The 22,836-nt window shown below is 43.8% G+C and overlaps 1 protein-coding gene across 7 annotated transcripts in view; it reads left to right on the forward strand.

Annotated features, from left to right (window-relative positions):
• Positions 1–22,836, forward strand: part of msi2b (musashi RNA-binding protein 2b) — a 274,616-nt gene that overhangs the window by 63,257 nt on the left and 188,523 nt on the right. For all 7 annotated transcript variants that reach the window (XM_058077481.2, XM_058077483.2, XM_058077480.2 and 4 more), the window contains exon 6: positions 21,045–21,137. In XM_058077481.2, coding sequence (XP_057933464.1) covers positions 21,045–21,137 — 93 coding nt within the window. The remainder of the gene's footprint in view (positions 1–21,044; positions 21,138–22,836) is intronic.

Genomic DNA, 22,836 nt, shown 5'->3' on the forward strand with positions numbered 1-22,836 from the left:
TATGTCTGTCCATTGGTGGAAAGTTTTGCATAACACGTAACAATCTGCTTCTTCCGTGCATGGTAGAGTGGACGGCTTCCAACCCGGTGCTTGCTGGTTCAATCCTCAGTCAGTCATACCATTTTCAAAAGAAAAGAAATGAATTGGAAAATTTGGGCAAGAACCTTTCTGTTTGACTGGGAACTTCTGAAAGGGACATTTTAGTGACAATTTATGGGGTGGAGCCTCTTCACAAGCAATGGAATCAGTTCCATATCTACAGTAAAGCAACCAACGAGTAGACCCCCCCCCCCAGCCCCCAAGGCTGTACCGTTCACAAAGCTTGGTTCATGTTTGATCAATCACGTCTTGTTGATAGATGAATGTCTGACCTTCCTATTTTCCACTTAGCCAGATGAAGACCAGTATATGCTGGTAGGACCTTTTGTCCTGGATGCCATCCTAATATCATTATCTTGATGAATTCCACGCTAATTATCACATTTCATATGCACGAGGAAATGAAATTCATGAAGAAGACACTTTGGCAAATTAAATATTGCAAATGACCCTGCGGGAAGATGTGGAAGAAGGAGACATGATATTTTTTCCCAAACACGACAAGCAATTCTTTTTCCATGATTAGTTTATTGCAGCAGAAATCTTCTTCTTTGTTGGCTTCAGATGAGTTTTGCCGCGTGTCAGCGAAGATCAGAACGGCCATGACGGCAATCAATCCAATCAATGCAGGATTGATTGGCTTTACAACGTTGACGGGGAACGCCGGGAACTCCCCCAAATCTGGAGCATGGCCCCTGGCCAAATTTCCCACTGCGAGTGTACGCCGAGCGTGCACGCCAAGCGTACGCTGAGTGTGAACGCCGAGCGGATACACTAAGCGTACGCTGAGTGTGTATGCTAAGTGTACGCAGGCCTGCAGTGGACTCCAATTGGACACGCTCTTTGTCATGCAACTGTTGATGCTTGTGTTGGCGCTCTTGCATGCATTCACACGCTAAACTGCATCTGATAGCGAGGTAATGCTTCCATTGATTAGGAATTCCAATTTGATCCAATGCAAAGACAACAACGTGTCTGAGCCTCGCGTGTTCACCTGTTGGGTGCGTGATGCAAATGAGCTGGCAACCAGAAGGTGACAAAGAAGCTGTGAATTCCGGAATAAGGATGGTTGATCCTCTCAGGCTCCGTTTGGGAAAGGTCACAATATTAGCTGGACAAAAGGGAAGATTTTTCTCACAGAACAGGAGAAGTAAAGGATGGGGAGGGTGGGGGGATCAGACAAATACAGCTCCAAAGCTCTGACAAGCTTTTATGACCCTGTCAAATCGGGGCTTGAATATTAGTGGATGTTAAGTCTGTGCAGAGGGAAAAAAGAGAGCACAGGAGACTGGAGTCGTTCTGGGCTTTGCAAATAGAAAACGCTCTAGGAAGCGACGCTAAGGCTAATATTCTTCCGGTTAGTCTGACCATTTCAACCTTTGACTGAAACTGACCACAGATCAGAAGGTGTGGTCTCTCAGGAGTACAACTATTTTCACAAGGTTTGCCATTCTCGCCACATTGGCCCTCAAATTTCACGGCTTCACTTTATGATGGTTTTCGAACATAGCCATCCATAAACCATAAACCATGATGTACTTCCATGTGAAAAAAAAATTCTCTCTGATATTTTAATAGGGACTTCCAAGCACATCTCAGCCTTTTATTTTAGAAATGGTGCTGGCACTCGGCTCCACTCCACCAGGGAGAAACCTTTCACCTTTCTCAGCCCTTTCTGGTGTTCTTTTTCCAACTGTATTCTTTTCCCGAATTGCTCTTTGAATGTTTTCCACGCGTGACCTTGGCATCCAGCCACTACGCCCATAGACGTGATGTTACGTGCATGTATCATGTAGTCTTCATCTTTGAAGGATTGGGACTAAAGCTCACCAAAGAAGCAGGCTGGCATCTGTGACGTTCCACTTTGGTCAAGCATTCCTCTTCCTTGGGGGAAATGAAACAGACAAAACAAGTGGAGTAGGAGGATCTTGTTGGTCCCTGGCACTGCCCAGGGGGCACAGCTAGAAGATGGGGAGATTGGGAGATCGGGTGCATTCACTCCCCAGCTGGGTCCTCCAGCCCACAAGGTGTTTATTTAATTCCAGAGAGGAGAGTGTGAAGTCCCTTCAATACCCTGAAAGTGGACATATTCTCCACTCACCTGCTGACAGCGCTAGCTTGGATGCTACACGCACGAAGCATCAGCACACACGGACACCCGCAGTGTAAACTTCTACTTTTACATAGCGGCCGGTCCCGCTGATTGGGCCTGCTCCGTCATGCTTGGCCGGCTGCTAAGTGATTGGCTTTGATGGAGCGGCACCACTGGAGGGGTGTCCTTGTAACTGGACACCGGTCATGGGGGGTTGCGCCAACGTGAGGAATGGAGACCTTGGAGAAGTTGAGCCCTGCCGCCGAGTTATTCTGAGCGATCTGAAGAGCTGTGAATTATTCCACTCCTTCCTGGATTCCTGTGAAGCATGACTTCAGTTTCTGAGACTTCGCTTAAACTTGGAGAGTCACCAAGTTAACCCCAGCTTTGGGCTGAGGCCACCAAAACCTGCTGTCCAAAAACAAACGCAAAGAATGACTTTTAGAGGATGAGGCCGGCATCCTGACGAATGCCCGAGCCACCACCACTGGCTCTTCTTTGTGTGGGTCCAGCCATCCAACAGCGGAAACTCACTTCAGTCGCTTGGATCTGTGATCTCATTCTTATGGTCACGACCCAAAACTCACCTGGACCACAGGTGAGGGTGGCAACCTACACCAGCTTTGATAGTTGACAGCTTTGCCTTCCTGCTCAGCTCTCGCTTCGCCACAGCGGTCCGGTACGCTGCGTCGATCCGCCCGTCCACCTCGAGATACTTGAAGTCCTCCAATCCTCCTCCGACTGCAAGTTTTAGTTTTAAGTTTTAGTTTCAGTTTTAGTCCAGCTGAAGTCAACTGAATTCTACAACTTTGAGTCAGCACGGGATCGTTGGATTTAAAGCCTTCAAATATCTATACCTTAAAATCTCACAAAATGTTCATTCATTCACTTACTACCGCTTATCCACGAAGGTCACGGGGTTGCTGGAGCCTATCCCAGCTGTCTTGGGAGAGGCGGGGTACACCCTGGACTGGTGGCCAGCCAATCACAGGGCACATATAGACAAACAACCATTCACACTCACATTCATACCTATGGACAATTTGGAGTCCCAATGACGCTAACATGTTCTTGGAAAGGGGGGGGGGCAAGTACAACGAACTCAAGTATCATAGCTGTGTGGCCTGTGCGCTAACCACTTTTCACCGTGCAGCCCATCTAATAAAATGTGATGAATATCATTTAAAAAAAAATTCCCCAAGCATCAGTGTTGCTTTGAAGTGTTTGTATTCCTACAAGAAACCCAAGCGGACGTAAAGTACTACTGACTGTACTCCAAGTTCCTTTCTTGCTTTTGGATTTTTTGTCACAACGAATGTGAAATGATTTGATGATGAAATTAATTTCATTTATCACATCAATTGCATTTATTTGTCACCGTGCATTTGTTTAGTTATCATCTCGTTTTCAGTCGGCACCAACGCTTTCTGATTAGTCAGCCAAATGAAGACTGGTCCCTTGTCCTAATTTTCCCCCAAGCCGTTTGGACTCATTCCAGTTGCCGAACGATTGTTGAATCATGGTCCGTTCTTAGTCTGGTCGGGTTGTGCAGCGTCCAGGGGTGGGGAACAAAAACATACATTCTGGTAAAAGAGTTAGGACTAGGTTTCCCAGTCTCTAGGTATCCCTTTTGCCTTCAAAAATAGAGAATTATATGTGTCTGGGAAGGGTGTTACTCTGTTTTTAGCGTTAGCATTAGCATTATGAGTCCACAGATTGTGGAAATGAGTTTTGACAGCATGCAACAGTTCAGAAGCACAGACTCCTGACACCGAAACGTAAACATGCCGTGTGAGCAGGTCAGCCGTGGCACTGTAGGTGATTTGTGAAGTTTGTGGTGTAATGTATGCTAACCTGTCCTACAGATACCAAGGCATCATCATCATCCATGAAAGAATTTCCTTGAATTTTCACATTGAGCTGGAAGACTTTACAGCAGGATCACAACTTGTCTACTTTAATCCTATTAGGGGATTTTAAAACATGTTCCTGTGGGTGACACCATATACAAATTTGCATCATTGACCGTGACACATGTGAGCAAAGAACATGAAAAGCAAAAGAAGTTTGAACGTTGAACGTTTTTCTGTTGCGTAATTATAGATCCTCTTTCTCTTTTCAAGTCCTCACTCAGAGACCACCTATTCAGGACTATGTCTTAAATAGACATAGTACATAGTACATAGTACATAGTGGTGGTTATGTTTATATACTATATATACTACTATATGTCATAAATGGACATAGTACATAGTACATAGTGGTGGTTATGTTTATATACTATATATACTACTGTATGTCTTAAATGGACATAGTACATAGTACATAGTACATAGTACATAGTGGTGGTTATGTTTATATACTATATATACTACTATATGTCATAAATGGACATAGTACATAGTACATAGTGGTGGTTATGTTTATATACTATATATACTACTATATGTCATAAATGGACATAGTACATAGTACATAGTGGTGGTTATGTTTATATACTATATATACTACTGTATGTCTTAAATTGACATAGTACATAGTACATAGTACATAGTGGTGGTTATGTTTATATACTATATATACTATATGTCTTAAATGGACATAGTACATAGTACATAGTACATAGTGGTGGTTATGTTTATATACTATATATACTATATGTCTTAAATGGACATAGTACATAGTGGTGGTTATGTTTATATACTATATATAATATATGTCTTAAATGGACATAGTACATAGTACATAGTGGTGGTTATGTTTATATACTATATATACTATATGTCTTAAATGGACATAGTCCATAGTACACAGTGGTGTTTATGTTTATATACTATATATACTATATGTCTTAAATGGACATAGTACATAGTACATCGTGGTGGTTATGTTTACATACTATATATACTATATGTCTTAAATGGACATAATACATAGTGGTGGTTATGTTTATATGCTATATATACAATATGTCTTAAATGGACATAGTACATAGTACATAGTACATAGTACATAGTGGTGATTATGTTTATATACTATATATACAATATGTCTTAAATGGACATAGTACATAGTACATAGTGGTGATTATGTTTATATACTATATATACTATATGTCTTAAAAGGACATAGTACATAGTACATAATGGTGATTATGTTTATATACTATATATACAATATGTCTTAAATGGACATAGTACATAATGGTGATTATGTTTATATACTATATATACTATATGTCTTAATTGGACATAGTACATAGTACATAGTGGTGGTTATGTTTATATACTATATATACTATATGTCTTAAATGGACATAGTACATAGTACATAGTACATAGTGGTGGTTATGTTTATATACTATATATACTATATGTCTTAAATGGACATAGTACATAGTGGTGGTTATGTTTATATACTATATATAATATATGTCTTAAATGGACATAGTACATAGTACATAGTGGTGATTATGTTTATATACTATATATACTATATGTCTTAAATGGACATAGTCCATAGTACACAGTGGTGTTTATGTTTATATACTATATATACTATATGTCTTAAATGGACATAGTACATAGTACATTGTGGTGGTTATGTTTATATACTATATATACTATATGTCTTAAATGGACATAATACATAGTGGTGGTTATGTTTATATGCTATATATACAATATGTCTTAAATGGACATAGTACATAGTACATGGTACATAGTGGTAATTATGTTTATATGCTATATATACAATATGTCTTAAATGGACATAGTACATAGTACATAGTACATAGTGGTGATTATGTTTATATACTATATATACAATATGTCTTAAATGGACATAGTACATAGTACATAGTGGTGATTATGTTTATATACTATATATACAATATGTCTTAAATGGACATAGTACATAGTACATAGTGGTGATTATGTTTATATACTATATATACTATATGTCTTAAATGGACATAGTACATAGTACATAGTACATAATGGTGATTATGTTTATATACTATATATACAATATGTCTTATGGCTATATACTATATGTCTATAGAGTCTAACCGCTGTGAATGAAGCAGGCAAACCAAGATGAAGTAGAAATAAATTGGAAAAGGTGGATGTGGAACAAAATAGAACAATTAAACAGCCAGTAAAAAAATTTAACTAAGAGAAAACCACAGCTTTTACTGAACTTGGAAAACAGAATACAGAAACAGAAAACAATACTTTGATGGAGGTTGAGACTTCCCTGAATGTCGTTGGTAAAAGATGATTCATTAGTTGAGTTGAGGGATCAGCAACCCTTAAAGATACAACAATCAGAGACAAGGTGAAAGGTGTGTGCATCTTACCGCTGAGTGGTTTTATCCATCAGCCACACCAACCGTTGGGACTTCATTGGTGGAGCACAGCGGCCATGGCGACAGAGACAGCGACCGGTAAAAAACGTCATGGTGTTTCAACGTCACGGTGTTCCAACGTCACGGTGTTCCAACGTCACAGTGTTCCAACGTCACGGTGTTCCAACGTCACGGTGTTCCAACTGCTGTTTAGCCATATTTCCTGTTTGTTTTTTACATTTACTTTTCCTGCTCCTTCCCTGTCTTCCCACTTTTTCCTGCCGCTTCCATCCTCCATCGTCTTCAAACACCCGCTTCCTTCTTCGTCCTCCGCGTGGGTGACATTGGCACGTTGGTCACCTAAGTGATTATTGGAAACATGGAAAACTCCCTCGACTACTCTTTGTAATGGAGGTATTGGAATATCCGAATAATGGTCGCTGCCCTAATCTTGGCGTACATTTTGAATGAAAACTATGCTAACCAGGTGGCATGCTAAGCTAGGAGCCGAGCACATCACGCTGCGTTGTCCTTGACAGGTTTAGGATGTGGACTTGCGTAGTGCTGAAGGTGAGCTGCAGCAGGAAAAGCCGTGTCAAATCCCACAATGGCACCGAAGGCAAGTTGAAATCATGTTTGTGAGGATGCTGAATGATTGATGACCTCGGTTGCCATGCATAATGATGCGCACTTAACCGTTTATTTTTGGAACACAATGATCCACATAATTAACTTTGTAGTACAATAAATTGTGCTTCCATCATCTTGACACTTGCCTGAAGTTTGTTTTACGTAGAAATGATGAACTGGCTTGGGATCGCTTAGTCAATTTTGGCTGCTTTTACGTTAAGGAACAATGATGCTGCCATGCGAGTGTCCTGTTTCTTCTCGCATGAAAGTGCTGCTGATACTCTTCTCTAGCGCACCAAAAATACAGGAATTTAGAGAAACAAATGACTCTCAAAGCTGCCTTTTTGTATGACGGGGTTTTGGATGAACACTTGTGTCAACATTTTGGTCAAAAAAGAAAAGAAAGCTATTGTTCCGTGTGACTTTACCCTCCCTTGTTTATCTGTGCTCTCTTTATCTCCTCCTCCTGTCTTTGTGCTGATGTCACTCACACAGACCCAGTTAGAGATGGAAGATCCAGGATCATTAGCCGCATTGTGTTCCCAAAGTGTGTGTGTGTGTGTGTGTGTGTGTGTATCAGAAAGACGCACAGCGAGAATGTTAAAGGTGTGTTGTTGGAGTGCCTGTCAAAAAGCCATTAATGTAATTGGAACTTAAACTCCCATTCCTTTTCTCCTCTGGAGCTTACTGTCAGTGAGCGTTGAAGTTGAAATCAACTTTTGCTATCAATATCAGGCGTCATGGAAGACAGCGTCATCTTATTGAAAAGGCTGCCACTCAAGTAGTGTTGTGTTGTGTTGTGTTGTGGGGGCAGGAGACTTTTAGAGCATGATCTGCTTCTGTTGCACAAGCACTGCTGTCATATTTGTGTTTTATAATACCCCCCTGCCCCACCTACTGTAGATATTGTTCCTCATTAATAAATGTTTGATTGCTGTGTTTTCCCATTCTAAACATATAATGTGTACATGCCCCCCCCGTGCTAAGCCACCTCCACCCTGCCATAGCATAGCAACACCACAACCAAGTCTTTCGAAGCGCTTCCTTATCTGCTTTGGCTACAAGAAAGGTGACAGGCTACGTTTGCTGACACACGCAACACAAATGCTGTATAAACGCAACATTTTTCATCAGCTGAACTCAAAGATGTCCAGCTTTTTCTTCATCTGCATTCATCTGCATTCATAATCATAATCAAATAAAAAAAAAAACTTAAACCATATTAGGAAAGCAGGAAGTGAACAAATGTAACAGTTACTGATTGTAAAAGTACCAGATGGAGGAGTAGGATTTAATAAGCTTTGCTTCTTCCTACTCCTTTTGGACAAGTGGAACTGTGAATTGATTATGGGATGCATTCAATTTTAATCTGTTGCATGTTCAAATGAAATAAAACCATTAACATTACCATTAACATTACCATTACCATAATCCAGCCAGCTCTCAGATGTGGCGTGTCAACATGATTATTGCGGATGGGCACCTTAGGCTGGCCACAATAAAAGGCCACTCCAAAATGACATGTGCCGTTTAGCCCTGTAAGTCCCGCTGCTGGCGTACACACCCATCCCACCCAACACGCTGAATGGGTGACACCCTGGGATGTTTTCAGCTTCCAGGAATTGTGTGGAGATGCTTGGGGCCGTGCATTATCATGCTGCAACATGAGGTGATGCTTGTGGATGAATGACACAACAATGGGCCTCAGGCTCTCGTCACAGTATCTCTATCCCTTCCAAATGCCATCAATACTCTCAAATGCACCTGTGGCCTAGATGGAGGCGGTGGCTTATGGTATGGGGACTGGCCTTATGGTATGGGTATGGAGACTGGCTTTATGGTATGGGGACTGGCCTTATGGTATGGGTATGGAGACTGGCTTTATGGTATGGGGACTGGCCTTATGATATGGGTAGTGGGGTTATGGTATGGTATGGTATTGAAGGGTGGCATGGTGAGGCAAGACTGGAATGGGATGTCGCCCTAATTGTTTTATGCGACACATTGTTATATAGTTGTACTGTAGTAGTACTGTGTGTTAGTGATGGTTGGTATGACCGATAGGTGATATTGTTGTATTGTGTGTTAGTGATGGTTGGTATGATCTATAGGTGATATTGTTGTATTGTGTGTTAGTGATGGTTGGTATGATCTATAGGTGATATTGTTGTATTGTGTGTTAGTGATGGTTGGTATGATCTACAGGTGATATTGTTGTATTGTGTGTTAGTGATGGTTGGTATGATCTATAGGTGATATTGTTGTATTGTGTGTTAGTGATGGTTGGTATGATGGGTAGGGGTAAGATAGTGATGGTATTAAGAGGTGGATTGGGTCCCCAGCGAAGGTTGAGGTTGTAAAATGCAGCGCCTGCCACTGCGTGGTGAAAACAAACAGCCAGCCATAAAAAGCTCCTTAGTAGAGGTAATATAATTCAACTCTCAACAAATTTGCTTTCCCACTCCATCCAAATAAATACATCCTGTTTAATTCAACACGGCTGAGTGTTAAAGCATTTATTTCTGGCAGGTCAGACTGAAGTCAAAAGGAGCTTGATTTCAGTATCGTGTTAAATCCATCGCTACAACATAATGAAGCTTCACTGTGTCTCACAATCTTTCAATATTCAGGCATGTTCACAATCTATCATTTTATTTATAAATTTTATTCCATTTGTTGTGGCGTGCTCTTTCTCATGTACCACATTTGTCCACAAGCTAGCATCTTATTAGCATAATATTCCATATATCTGTTTCGTATGACGCTTATCCTCACTAGGATTGTGGCGGTGTGCTGGAACCTATCCCAGCTGGCGATGGCCGGGCACAGACAAACAACCATTCCAACCACATTCATACCTACCTATTCATACCTATTGGAGTGGCTAACTAACCTAACATGCATGTTTTTGGAATGGGGGAGGAAACCGGAGAAGCCAACAACATGTAAACTCCACACAGAGATGCTCAAGGGGGGATTCCAACCCAGGTCTTCCCATCTCCTGACTGTGTGGCCTACATGCTATCCACTCATCCACTGTGCTGCCAGCATAATATTCTTGTTTGTCAAAAGCTCCTCTGACTACAGCTGGCATGTACCACTTTCACATTTACCACTTATTACTCTTACCTTGATTTAATACCCAGCATGTACATTTACAAGGCATGTTATGGTAATATGTATCGGTATCAATATGGATATGGTTATGGATATGGTAATGGATATGATTGTGGTTATGCATATAGTTACAGGTATATGTATATGTATATGCATATGGTTATGATTATGAGTATGGATATTGTTATGATATGGTTATGTTTATATTTATTGATATGGTTATGGGTATGTATATGTATATGGATGTGGATATCATTATGGTTGTGGATATTGTTATGGTTATGGTATTGGATATGGTTTTGTATATTGTTATGAGTATGGGTATGGTTATGTATATGTATATTGTGATGGTTATGATATTGTCATGATATGGTTATGCATGTATATGATGATGGATATTGTAATGGGTATGGCTATTTATGGTTATGGATATTGTTATGATATGGTTATGTATATATATGGTTATGGTTATGGATATGGATATGGGTATGGCTATGGATATTATTATGGATATGGCTATGCATATGTATATAGTTATGGTTATGGATATTGTTATGATATGGTTATGTACATATATGGTTATGGATATGGTTATGGCTATGCATATGTACATGCATATGGATATTATTACAGTTATGAATATTGTTATGGATATGGATGTAGATAGGGTTTTGATATGGGTATGGCTATGGATATTATTATGGATATGGCAATGGATGTTGTTATGATATGGATATGGATATCGTTATGGATATGGTTATGATATTGTTATGATATGAATATGGGTATGTATATTGTTATGCGTATGGGTAAGGATATGGGTATGGATATTGTTATGTATATGGGTATGGGTATGGGTACGGGTATGGATATTTTTATGGATATGGGTGTGGATATTGTTATGGACATGGATATTGTTATACGTATGGTTGTGCTTATGGATATTGTTATGGCTATTGTTATGATATGGGTATGGATATGGTTATGGCTATTGTTATGGATATTGTTATGGCTATTGTTATGGATATGGGTATGGATATGGTTATGGATATTGTTATGGATATGGGTATGGATATGGTTATGGTCTAATTAAAGGTGTTGCTGTAAAGTTTGCTTCCAGGTTCACATCCAGCAGGCATTACTGTAAGGTTTGCTGAATGCCTGTTCCTGCCTGGCGATGGCATTCCGCTCTGATTGGGAAAGCGGCGTGAATGTGTAGTTTGGGTCTGGGCCCGTGCATCTCATCTCCAGGGCCATATAATCAGCTCTAAGCCGCGTCTATCAATCTTCATAAGAGTTGTGGGCTGAGGAGGGAAGTGCAGCTAATCACTTGTAACTGGCCCCATGTTCAGCCCGACTGTCTGCGTTCCGGCAAGGCCATATGCAAACCCGTGTGTTCCTGACTTACTCTGGGGGGGGGGGGGTCCACAGGTGGTTTGGAGCGGGAACGACTTTGAGCGAGTCGCGTTAGTGCAGGTTAATGTAGGAGTGGTGGCCCTGCAGCAGTGGCAATCACAGCTCTGATCAGAACGCTGCTTCAAAGACGTCTGTGCTCGTTGAAGCCAGAGTTGTCATTAGCTTCTGCCCTGTGCTTGACAGCCTTCCCCTCCCCCACCGCTCCCTCTCATTGTCTCTCGCTCTTATCGCTCTCATTTTCTGCCCGTGTGCAAATGGCTACTGTAATCCTGTCTGCTTGCTTGGGCCTGTCACTCCACATTTGCACTAAGCGTGTTTCCTTCCCTCATCTCCTTTGGCCTAATTGTATTGTAATAAGCAATTACAGATCTATTTATGCACACCAGAGCTGAGATTGGACCACTTTTGAAAAGGACATGTGGAGGAGTGGAAGCGGACCTCATCTTTAACTTGTTGCTGGACAAAGACGCCACTGCGCCTAATCACTGCGCTTCCACTCTTTCTCCCACGGATGCTCTAATCCGCCTCCCTATCATGAGTTTTCTCTCCAAAGCAGAAGTGATTGTGCTGCTGTTTGTCATTTATTGGCTGTGTTTTCTCTCCGTGGGTCTGCTCCAGTGATGCAAATGAGCAGTGGCAGTGTTTACCTGGCCGTGTTTTGCCTGCATATGTGCGCAAGCGTGCACAGGCTCGGGCTTTGATCATACGACATCACATTGACAGATGCTCTCCGGTGGTTCCTGCTCGCCTCTGATGCCACAGACAGGATCTGAATGCCAGTAATTATATCCCAGCACAAGAAGCGCCACTATTGTGGCTCCTGCAACAATGCACCGTGGCTTTTTGCTATCTGTCCCATTATTTTCCAATATGAGAAACGACCTCCAAATCTCCCTGCCGGATTCCAGCCTGTCTGGAGCTCCGTGTTTACAGCTGTTCATGACCCTGGATGCGGAAGAGGTGAGGGCTGTAATAAAGGCTTACACCTTGTAATCATAGTTTGATGTGCAACCTCAACAACACAGGAGCACCAGGGCAGCGGGTGGCTGAAAGATCTGCTGACAATAAATTAGCATCAACCAGCAGAGACTCCAACGTCTCCACTTTACCACACCGATGCATTCTCTGCTCGTCATCTGCTGGGACGGGAACACTCAAACGTAAAAGCGAGCCTCTGCTGACGGGTTCGGGAGAAGCAACTTGCAAAGATTGCTGTGTAGCTCGTGTGCCTTTTAGCAAGGCCGTGTGAGTTCATCTACTTGTTTCCTGCTAATATAGCCCATCACCGCATGGGGCCGCGAGCGTTTCTTCCTGCTCCGCCATGACTGCTAATTGTCTGTACCGTCTCTGAGACGAGCGACTGACGCCAAGACAAAACTCATTTACCTCAACTTGGAATTACAGCCTATTAGTAGTCCAGCAATATACCAATACGTATATACCAATATACTGTATTATACTGTATTAATATTTAAGCACATCAGTTCCATTTCCAGCCCAAATGCAGCATTTCCAAGCATAAATGAAGAAAAATTATTTTCCAGAGAGAAATAATAATGTTATATACTATTTGCAACAGCAAGTTTTCTGAGCTCCAACTAAGAAAAGATTGCATTTATGAGGATTTGTGCATGCAATGGACCTCCATAAAAAATTCCAGGCCTGGAATTTCCTTTTCACCGCCAACTAACCGTTGAAAATATCCTTAGAATATAAGTGTGCAGGTTCTGGGAGAGGTTATGTGGACATTGAACTTGCAAATGAGGTTCCTGTTGTTCCTGATGTTCCGCACGGAGCGCTGGAGAAAGGCAGGACAATCCCAAATAGAGTTGGAAAGTCAGTCATTCCTGGTCTCAGCATAAATGCTGTGATCTTCGATGTTTTCCAATGAAAGTGCTAAATGTCTTCATCACCATCTGCCAGTGATTAGCATGATTAGCATGATTAGCATGTGGTCCTGAGTGGAGTTTAACATGCGGCTGCTGCTCGGGTGCAAAAATCTCAGGATTTCTACAAATGTCTTCTCCTGCCTCTCCGGCTCCTTCTGTCACACATTTGATTTTGTTTCACACTATAATCATCTGCTCTCATCCTTCTTGGGGAGTTAATAACATTCACAGCTTCCCTTTGCGCTTCCCCTTCTCCATGTTCAAAACACTAATAGCTTTTTGTCGCTGCATCGCCCAGGCTCTTTGAATTTTGTTTGCTGCCACAGGTCGAGCTAGTGGAATTTCCACAAATAGTAATATTATAGTGTATTGCAATATCAGCTTCAGGCTTATCGTTTTCATCTTCCTCTGCACCTGCAGCATTTCTATCCCACTGTTATTGAACACAGTCAATGCAGCAGCTCGATATTAGCGCAATGTCTAATGTCCATTGCTTATGAAATATGGCAAAAGACACGGAGAACACGGACTGACCTGTCTTAGCGTTCACTCTTGGCGGGCCGCAGCTCCGCTTAAGGTACCTTCTACAAAGCGCTTACAACATACAACATGGAACATAGAACACAGCGCGTAGCACATAGAACACAAACAGAGTGCATAGACATAGTACACAGAGACAGAGCGTAGTACATAGAACACAGCCAGAGCGCATAGACACACAACATAGCACAGGACACAGAGCATAAAACATTGAACATAGTACACAGCACATAGTACATAGCATATAGTACATAGTACATAGTACATAGCACATAGCACATAGCACATAGCACATAGCACATAATACATGGTACATAGTACACAGCATATAGCTCATAGTATATAGCATATAGTACATAGTACATAGTACACAGCACATAGTACATAGCACATAATAAATAGTACATAGTACATAGTACACAGCACATAGCGCATAGTACATAGTACACAGCACATAGTACATAGAACATAGAACATAGTACACAGCACATAGCACATAGTACAAAGCACATAGCACATTGTACATAGTACATAGTACACAGCACATGGCACATAATAAATAGTACATAGTACATAGCACATAGTACATAGTGTACAGCACATAGCACATAGTACATAGTACACAGCACATAGCACATAGCACATAGTACATAACACATAGCACATTGTACATAGTACAGAGTACACAGCACATAGCACATAATAAATAGTACATAGTACATAGTACATAGCACATAGCACATAGGACATAGCACATAGGCCATAGCACATAGCACATAGGACATAGCACATAGGACATAGCACATAGCACATAGTACATAGTACATATTACACAGCACATAGCACATAGTACGTAGCACATAGCACATAGTACATAGTACACAGCACATAGCACATAGCACATAGCACATAGCACATAGAACATAGCACATAGAACATAGAACATAGTACATAGCACATAGCACATAGCACATAGAACATAGTGCATAGTGCATAGCACATAGCACATAGCACATAGAACATAGAACATAGAACATAGCACATAGCACATAGCACATAGCACATAGAACATAGTACATAGCACATAGCACATAGCACATAGCACATAGAACATAGTACATAGTACATAGTACATAGTACATAGCACATAGCACATAGCACATAGAACATAGTACATAGCACATAGCACATAGCACATAGAACATAGTACATAGTACATAGCACATAGCACATAGCACATAGAACATAGTACATAGTACATAGCACATAGCACATAGCACATAGCACATAGAACATAGCACATAGCACATAGTACATAGTATATAGCACATAGTACACAGCACATAGCAGTGCCTAGAGATTGCTGTAAAATCCATCCAGGTTGTATAGAAGGTTGATTAGATCCAGTCGTCCCACGACGCTACTTCACACTTCCATTTGCAGCTTCCCGCCATCACAGCTTTACCAAATATATTCATGAATAAATCATTGCTCCTCCGTGCTTGACTACAGCCTATTATTAGTCCAAAATATGCACATTTTATCAGTATTGTTTAGTATTTTGGCCTAAATGAAAAAAGTCTTAATGAAGTCAAACCCAAATGTAATATGTAGTATTTGACACTGGCCCCTGGATGTCAGTAACGTTACATTGATGAGACAATAGACACCGCAGGAAGTACTGTGCAGAGCAGGAAGAAAAATGCTAATGTGTGAGTGTATACTATGTCTTCAGTGTTTTATTTTCTTTTTATGTGCGCCATAGTGGCTAATGGGAGTGTAAAGGTGACTGTAGGGCTGTTAGTTCCTGTCGAGAGGGCTCTGATCATGTTAAAAATCGTGTCTTGAAGGTGGTTTTCTATGCTGTAACTATGAACAGATTCCATTGAGAACTAGGGGACGCTACTATGTGGAGATAGACGTCTCACAGAATGGATGTGGCCACCGTGATGACCGCTGAAGTGACACCGGTCTTGCGCCCACCTGCACCGCATGGCGAGGGTGTTGAGTGACTGACTAGACGATTATTGCTTCATCATCAGGGATAAGTCTTGAATATTCAACAGGAATACTTGACTTTGCACACCTCATACCTGATACTCATGCCTCATACGTCATCGGAGGCCGTGGCTTGCCATGTGCCGTGATCTCTGACAGACGGAAGCTAATCACCTGGCGCCTGTGCTGCTTCCACTCGCCATGACTTGGCCATATCCTTTATTAGAAGAAGGTCTTTCTATCATTAGCTACACTTCTGGCAAAGCTTAGCATATTGCAATGGAAGTAGTAGTCAGTGGCACAGTCCTTCATGACCATTAGGGATGTTAGGGATGCAGCACATCACACCGTACGTTGCAGCCTCTTACGGTAACAGCATACACATCATGATACCATAATCCCTTCTCCATCACCTATTTGGGTCCATAGCTTCTACAAAAAGGCAATCTTTGCATCAAGCCCCTGTACAGGAAGTGATGTCTTTAGAAGCAATACGAGACGATGCTGTAACCCCTTGAAGTTTTACGGGATGGAGCCATGAGCCATCATGTCCTCTGTCACCATGGGAACAAAGAGGGCAAGTCATGTTATTACAACAAGGCCATCAGCTTCTCGGGAGAGAGAGGTTGGAAGGGGTCGCAGAGAAGGAGATGGAAAGATGAGCGGGGAAGGTGCTGGCCGTGAGGGAAGGCTCCCAAGCCCAACACGAGATGGAGAGGCTGAGCACGGGTGAACACGATCGTGTTTATTTATCTCTGTCTTTATTTTACCTTGATTCGCACGGATAAAAGTGAGTGATGGTGATAAATAGTCGCACAGCCAGCTTATCAGCAGCTGTCTGGCCTGGGGTTGCCGGCGGTGGCATCCAAGGCTGATAACCCCCAAGGCCTGAGGGATGATGTTGGCGAGGAGGAGGAGGATGCAGCTGCTGGGTCTATTCTTGGGTCCAACCCTCCACCAGCCAGGGGCTCATTTGACATGTTGATGCATGACTAAGACGCTAGCCATTAGCCGGTATGAGGAGGCTCAACCTTCAGCGGCTGCTGATTGAGATGACCCGTATCACGTCTCCGTGGCCGCGATGCCGTCACTCCTCTTGGACCAATCCATGACATCGCCCTCTGCTGGTCTTCACACATGTTTACTCACTCAACATTCATACCTTCATTTACCCCGACTCTACCTCCAAACATCACCCGTACATGCAGGACCACCTCCCTCTCTACCTAGCTACCTCCCTCTCAACCTAGCTACCTCCCTCTCTACCTAGGTACCTCCCTCTCTACCTCCCTACCTCCCTCTCTACCTAGCTACCTCCCTCTCTACCTAGCTACCTCCCTCTCTACCTAGCTACCTCCCTCTCAACCTAGCTACCTCCCTCTCTACCTCCCTACCTCCCTCTCTACCTAGCTACCTCCCTCTCTACCTCCCTACCTCCCTCTCTACCTAGCTACCTCCCTCTCTACCTAGCTACCTCCCTCTCAACCTAGCTACCTCCCTCTCTACCTCCCTACCTCCCTCTCTACCTAGCTACCTCCCTCTCTACCTAGCTACCTCCCTCTCTACCTAGCTACCTCCCTCTCAACCTAGGTACCTCCCTCTCTACCTCCCTACCTCCCTCTCTACCTAGCTACCTCCCTCTCTACCTAGCTACCTCCCTCTCTACCTAGCTACCTCCCTCTCTACCTAGGTACCTCCCTCTCTACCTAGCTACCTCCCTCTCTACCTAGCAACCTCACTCTCTACCTCCCTACCCCCCTCTCTACCTAGCAACCTCACTCTCTACCTCCCTACCTCCCTCTCTACCTAGCAACCTCACTCTCTACCTCCCTACCCCCCTCTCTACCTAGCAACCTCACTCTCTACCTCCCTACCTCCCTCTCTACCTAGATACCTCCCTCTCTACCTCCCTACCTTCCTCTCTACCTAGCAACCTCCCTCTCTACCTCTCTACCTCCCTCCCTAGCTACCTCCCTCTCTGCCTCACAACCTCCCTCTCTACGTCCCCCTCTACCTCCCTCCCTAGCTACCTCCCTCTCTACCTAGAAACCTCCCTCTCTACCTCTCTACCTCCCTCCCTAGCTACCTCCCTCTCTACCTCCCCACCTCCCTCTCTACCTAGCTACCTCCCTCTCTACCTAGAAACCTCCCTCTCTAGCTAGCAACCTCCCTCTCTACCTCCCTACCCCCCTCTCTACCTAGCAACCTCACTCTCTACCTCCCTACCTCCCTCTCTACCTAGCAACCTCACTCTCTACCTCCCTACCCCCCTCTCTACCTAGCAACCTCACTCTCTACCTCCCTACCTCCCTCTCTACCTAGATACCTCCCTCTCTACCTCCCTACCTTCCTCTCTACCTAGCAACCTCCCTCTCTACCTCTCTACCTCCCTCCCTAGCTACCTCCCTCTCTGCCTCACAACCTCCCTCTCTACGTCCCCCTCTACCTCCCTCCCTAGCTACCTCCCTCTCTACCTAGAAACCTCCCTCTCTACCTCTCTACCTCCCTCCCTAGCTACCTCCCTCTCTACCTCCCCACCTCCCTCTCTACCTAGCTACCTCCCTCTCTACCTAGAAACCTCCCTCTCTAGCTAGCAACCTCCCTCTCTCCCTCCCTACCTCCCTTGGATTATAAAGACCTACCATTGACTGGCCACCATTCCAGGGTGTACCCTGCCTCTTGCCAACAGACAGCTGGGATAGGCTCCAGCATACCCCCCCACCCTAGTGAGGATAAGTGACATGACATGAAATTGCAGGTCAAAGAGACACTGACTTGTGGCTTTTTCGGGACGGGTGTGTTTTTTTGCAAAGGTATTTTTTTAACTGTTGATTTTGGTTGGTTCCTGTCTCTGAGTTGTGGCTGTAAATGTGATTGGCTGACAGGTGATTGGATGAGCAGGACTCATCCAATCAGTAACCTGCTGCTTTTTGACAAGTCATTGTTGACCAACCACCCGGTCTGGGCAGATCCTGGGTCGCCAGGAGAACAGCAAAAGAAGCCCTGCAGCCATGTTGGGTACCGGGTGTCATTTTGGCCAAGCCAGATTTGGAAGATGTGTAAAACATGAAAGAAGGACGTGCCGCGTGGGGTGGGGTTGTTGCAGATTGTACGCCTGCGAGACGCGATTGCACCCGGAAAGCCTTTGACAGATGGCCACTTCCTCGCTGTTAAACCTCTTTCATGCATTGAAAGTGTTTGGCTCAGCTACTTTCTCTCGCTCGGCTGTGTTATTCCACACAATACTTATCAGGTTAGGGGCTTTTTGTAGGGGGGGGGCAGCTTACTGGATGGCCGATGCATGACAATCTGCTAATGCAAATCCCATGGCCAATTCAACAAATAGGAAACGTTAGAATCCACCGACAAAGGTTGGGGCAAGACGAAGATAAGGATGCCAGCACATTTCTCTTTTCTTCATGGCATCATGACATGTCATGTTCAACGTCAACAGTATCCTTTCAGCGTTGTTTCCTGTCCTCCGTAAGAATAGGAATAAAGGTGTGGCCACAGTGTGTTCGACATAGGGACCCCAGCAGTGACCCCAGGGTGGACCCCCAGAGTGCCAGAGCTGCAGTTGGCCAATGGTAGTGCTAGTCCATGAATGTGAACGTCAGCCTCTCCCATGTCTTTGGTCATGCACAGAAGCAGTTTGTCTTCTGGGTTGACGGATGTCAGCTTTGAGACTGATGCTCCTGCTGGCCTCGTGTTGCGTCCCAAAGCACCAAGTCTTGGTCTTTGCTCGTATTTAGACATTACTATGCTAATATTAATGCTCTATCCTCAGAAACTTTCCCTCTGGTTTGAATACCACTTTCCCACTATTTCAACTCCATCTCAATTTATTTTTTGACGTTATTCTTCTGACATTAGAACTTATTTTCCAAAATAGACAACTTTATTTACAAAAATGACAGTAATATAAACAAATAACCTCTTTCAGGGGCGGCTTGGTGGTCGAGTGGTTAGCATGCAGACCTCACAAATAGGAGACCACCCTCGGCCATCTCTGTGTGGAGTTTGCATGTTCTCCCCGTGCATGCGTGGGTTTTCTCAAGGTACTCCGGTTTCCTCCCACATTCCAAAAACATGCTAGGTTAATTGGCGACTGCAAATTGTATGAATGTGAATGGTTGTTTGTCTATATGTGCCCTGTGATTGGCTGCCGACCAGTCCAGGGTGTACCCTGCCTCTCGCCCGAAGACAGCTGGGATAGTCTCCAGCACCCCCACGACCCTCGTGAGGAAAAGCGGTAGAATATGAATGAATGAACCTCTTTCAGCTTTGTGCTACAAAATGACCTTCATAATATTAAAAGGTTGTTGCCATCAAATTCCAACTTTTTCTTTGGACTTTATTCTTAAAAGATGTCTGCCCGTGTCCCGAGTTGTTTTCTTGTTCAATAAAAGAGCAACAGCGGGGCGCCAATGGCCGCCCTTTCCTGCGGAACCTTGCGAGGGTGTGGTCACGTATGAGCAGGACTTAGGGAAGGTCTGGCGCCTTTGCTTGGGATGCTATGATGGGAATGTGGAGGATACGTTTACTATCCGCTCTCCTCAGCCATGATGAGCGCTTGCCCTTGCCTTCATGTTGTTGCTGTTCGAAAAGAAATGAGGCTCTCATGCACCCTGATTCCACACTGCAGCACCCCTTCATTGTTTTGGAAATGATTTGTGCAGTTTGACAAAACTGTTGCCTTCCCGGCAGAGGGAAAAACCATCCATGTGTGTTTTTCTTCTTCTCTCCTGTCCAAAACGTCCAGCCTGGTGACCTTGCTTGTTACCCAAGTGTGGAAAGCTTATTTAGTTGTTTGCATTCGCTCCTCATCAGCCGTGCCGCTCATCAAGTGTCCTGCCATGCATTCAAAGTTCTATCAGGCTAATCACAACCTGCTTCCTTTTTTCTCTCCCTTCAGATGGTCACGAGAACAAAGAAAATCTTTGTGGGAGGTCTTTCAGCCAATACAGTAGTGGAGGACGTCAAGCAGTATTTTGAACAGTTTGGGAAGGTAAGGCTGCTTTTATTTTCCTCCTAAGGCCTGGAATGTTGGTCAATGTGCTTGAAGGAAAAGTGTACCTTGTGGGGGGATCATCCTCCAAACTTAGATGAGACATGAAGACACGTCTTTCTCTTCTCTGTGTGTTGTAAAGATATGAAAACAGGTGAAAGGAGGCAGCCAATGAATGCACGTCATGGGGCACATCTATTGCGCCTAGAAAGGCGGCTATTCAAAGAGCTCCAAAAGATCATGTAGTAACAGCTACATGGATGCTAACATGTCATACGTGTAGTATTTTAGTACAACTTCCTTCCTGGGTGCATTGATGTCCCATAGCAATGTAGAAAGGAAGGCTACACCTAGCCTCCTGAACAAAAAGGCTTTGGGAGCCAGTGTGTGCTCAAGCTAGCTGCTAGCCTAGTAACTAGCCGCTGTGCTAACCTAGTTCTTAGGTATAAGAATGTTGATAAGAATAATAATAACAATGTGCTTCACATGCAGCTCACATGATGGACATGGAGCCTTGTTGGCTTTGTGGAGGTGCGTCCCATTAAGTAGCCGCCTCGTTTGACCTGTTTGTGTATCTTTAGAATGCACAGAAAAAGAAAGGCGTGCGTCACATAATAGCAGCGTGTTCTCCCTGAAGAAGCTGAATGAGTGCAATGAGCGACACGGACTTGCTGGCTTGATGAAGAGCGGCCGCTGTGTGTGGGTGCATGGGTGTGTGTGCAGGGTTGTGTGAGCGTGGTCGGCTCGGGAGAGCTGAGGGAGGCATATTTGCGTGCCCTTTAATGCAAGGACATGCAAGCCACACACAAACAGGCTTTGATACAGTGGCAGCATTTCACAGATAATTTCTTCACACTGAGTGCAGATCCATTTCCCTCATGTCATATTCCACATCAGTCAAGGTCACCTTCGGCTGATACGGTCTGGCAGACACGGGCACTTGACCTTGAGTTGAAAGAGTTTCCATGAGGATGGATTTGTCACGGGCACATAATGCAGCGTGTCCTGAAGGAGACAAGGAGACAAGGAGACAAAAGAGCTGTGATGAAATCATGGAAAGAGTTATTTTGGGTTGACAGCCAGCATGCAAGCCAGCAGCCCCCGGTGTTGGAAGAGAGCAAGGTGTGTGAGTCGGTTTGGATGCTTAAAGGTCCTCACAAGCATGGCCTGCATGCTTTTATTTGCACAATACAAGACGGCACGCCAATATGCAGCACGGCTTTGCAATCAATGGATCTGAGAAAGGGCTCCAAATCATTTTCGACTTGATTGAATGACATAATTGGCTTGATTATACAAGGTTTTTCCCTCCTTGAGGAAAGCTCAATGCTTAGGAGGAAACAAACAAATCAGACTGATTGAGGCCGATCCAGCCTACTTGTACATTCCCGGGTATTTGTGCGGTACTGCTCTCGCCTTGCCGCCCAGCGCATTCGTACGCTGGAGCGATTACGTGCGCAGGTCTGTGGGAGCTCCTCCACAGAAAAATCAGAGTAGATGTTGGGGGGGGGGGGGTACAAAAGGTGGAACCAAGCTGTCTCTCTATGCCCTTACCATGTGGGCACTTCCTGTCTACGTTCATGTGGACTATCAGTCAGCATGTCTCTGGAGCTGCGGTGGAAAGGCTGCTAGGCTAGTATTTCAGTTCTTGATGCGTGAATCTATATTGTGTCTTATTTTCTCTATGTTTAGTATGTTG

The sequence above is a fragment of the Doryrhamphus excisus genome, linkage group LG1, assembly GCF_037039965.1.
Source record: "Doryrhamphus excisus strain RoL-2023G ecotype Guam linkage group LG1, RoL_Dexc_Guam_v1.1, whole genome shotgun sequence".
Taxonomy (NCBI): domain Eukaryota; kingdom Metazoa; phylum Chordata; class Actinopteri; order Syngnathiformes; family Syngnathidae; genus Doryrhamphus; species Doryrhamphus excisus.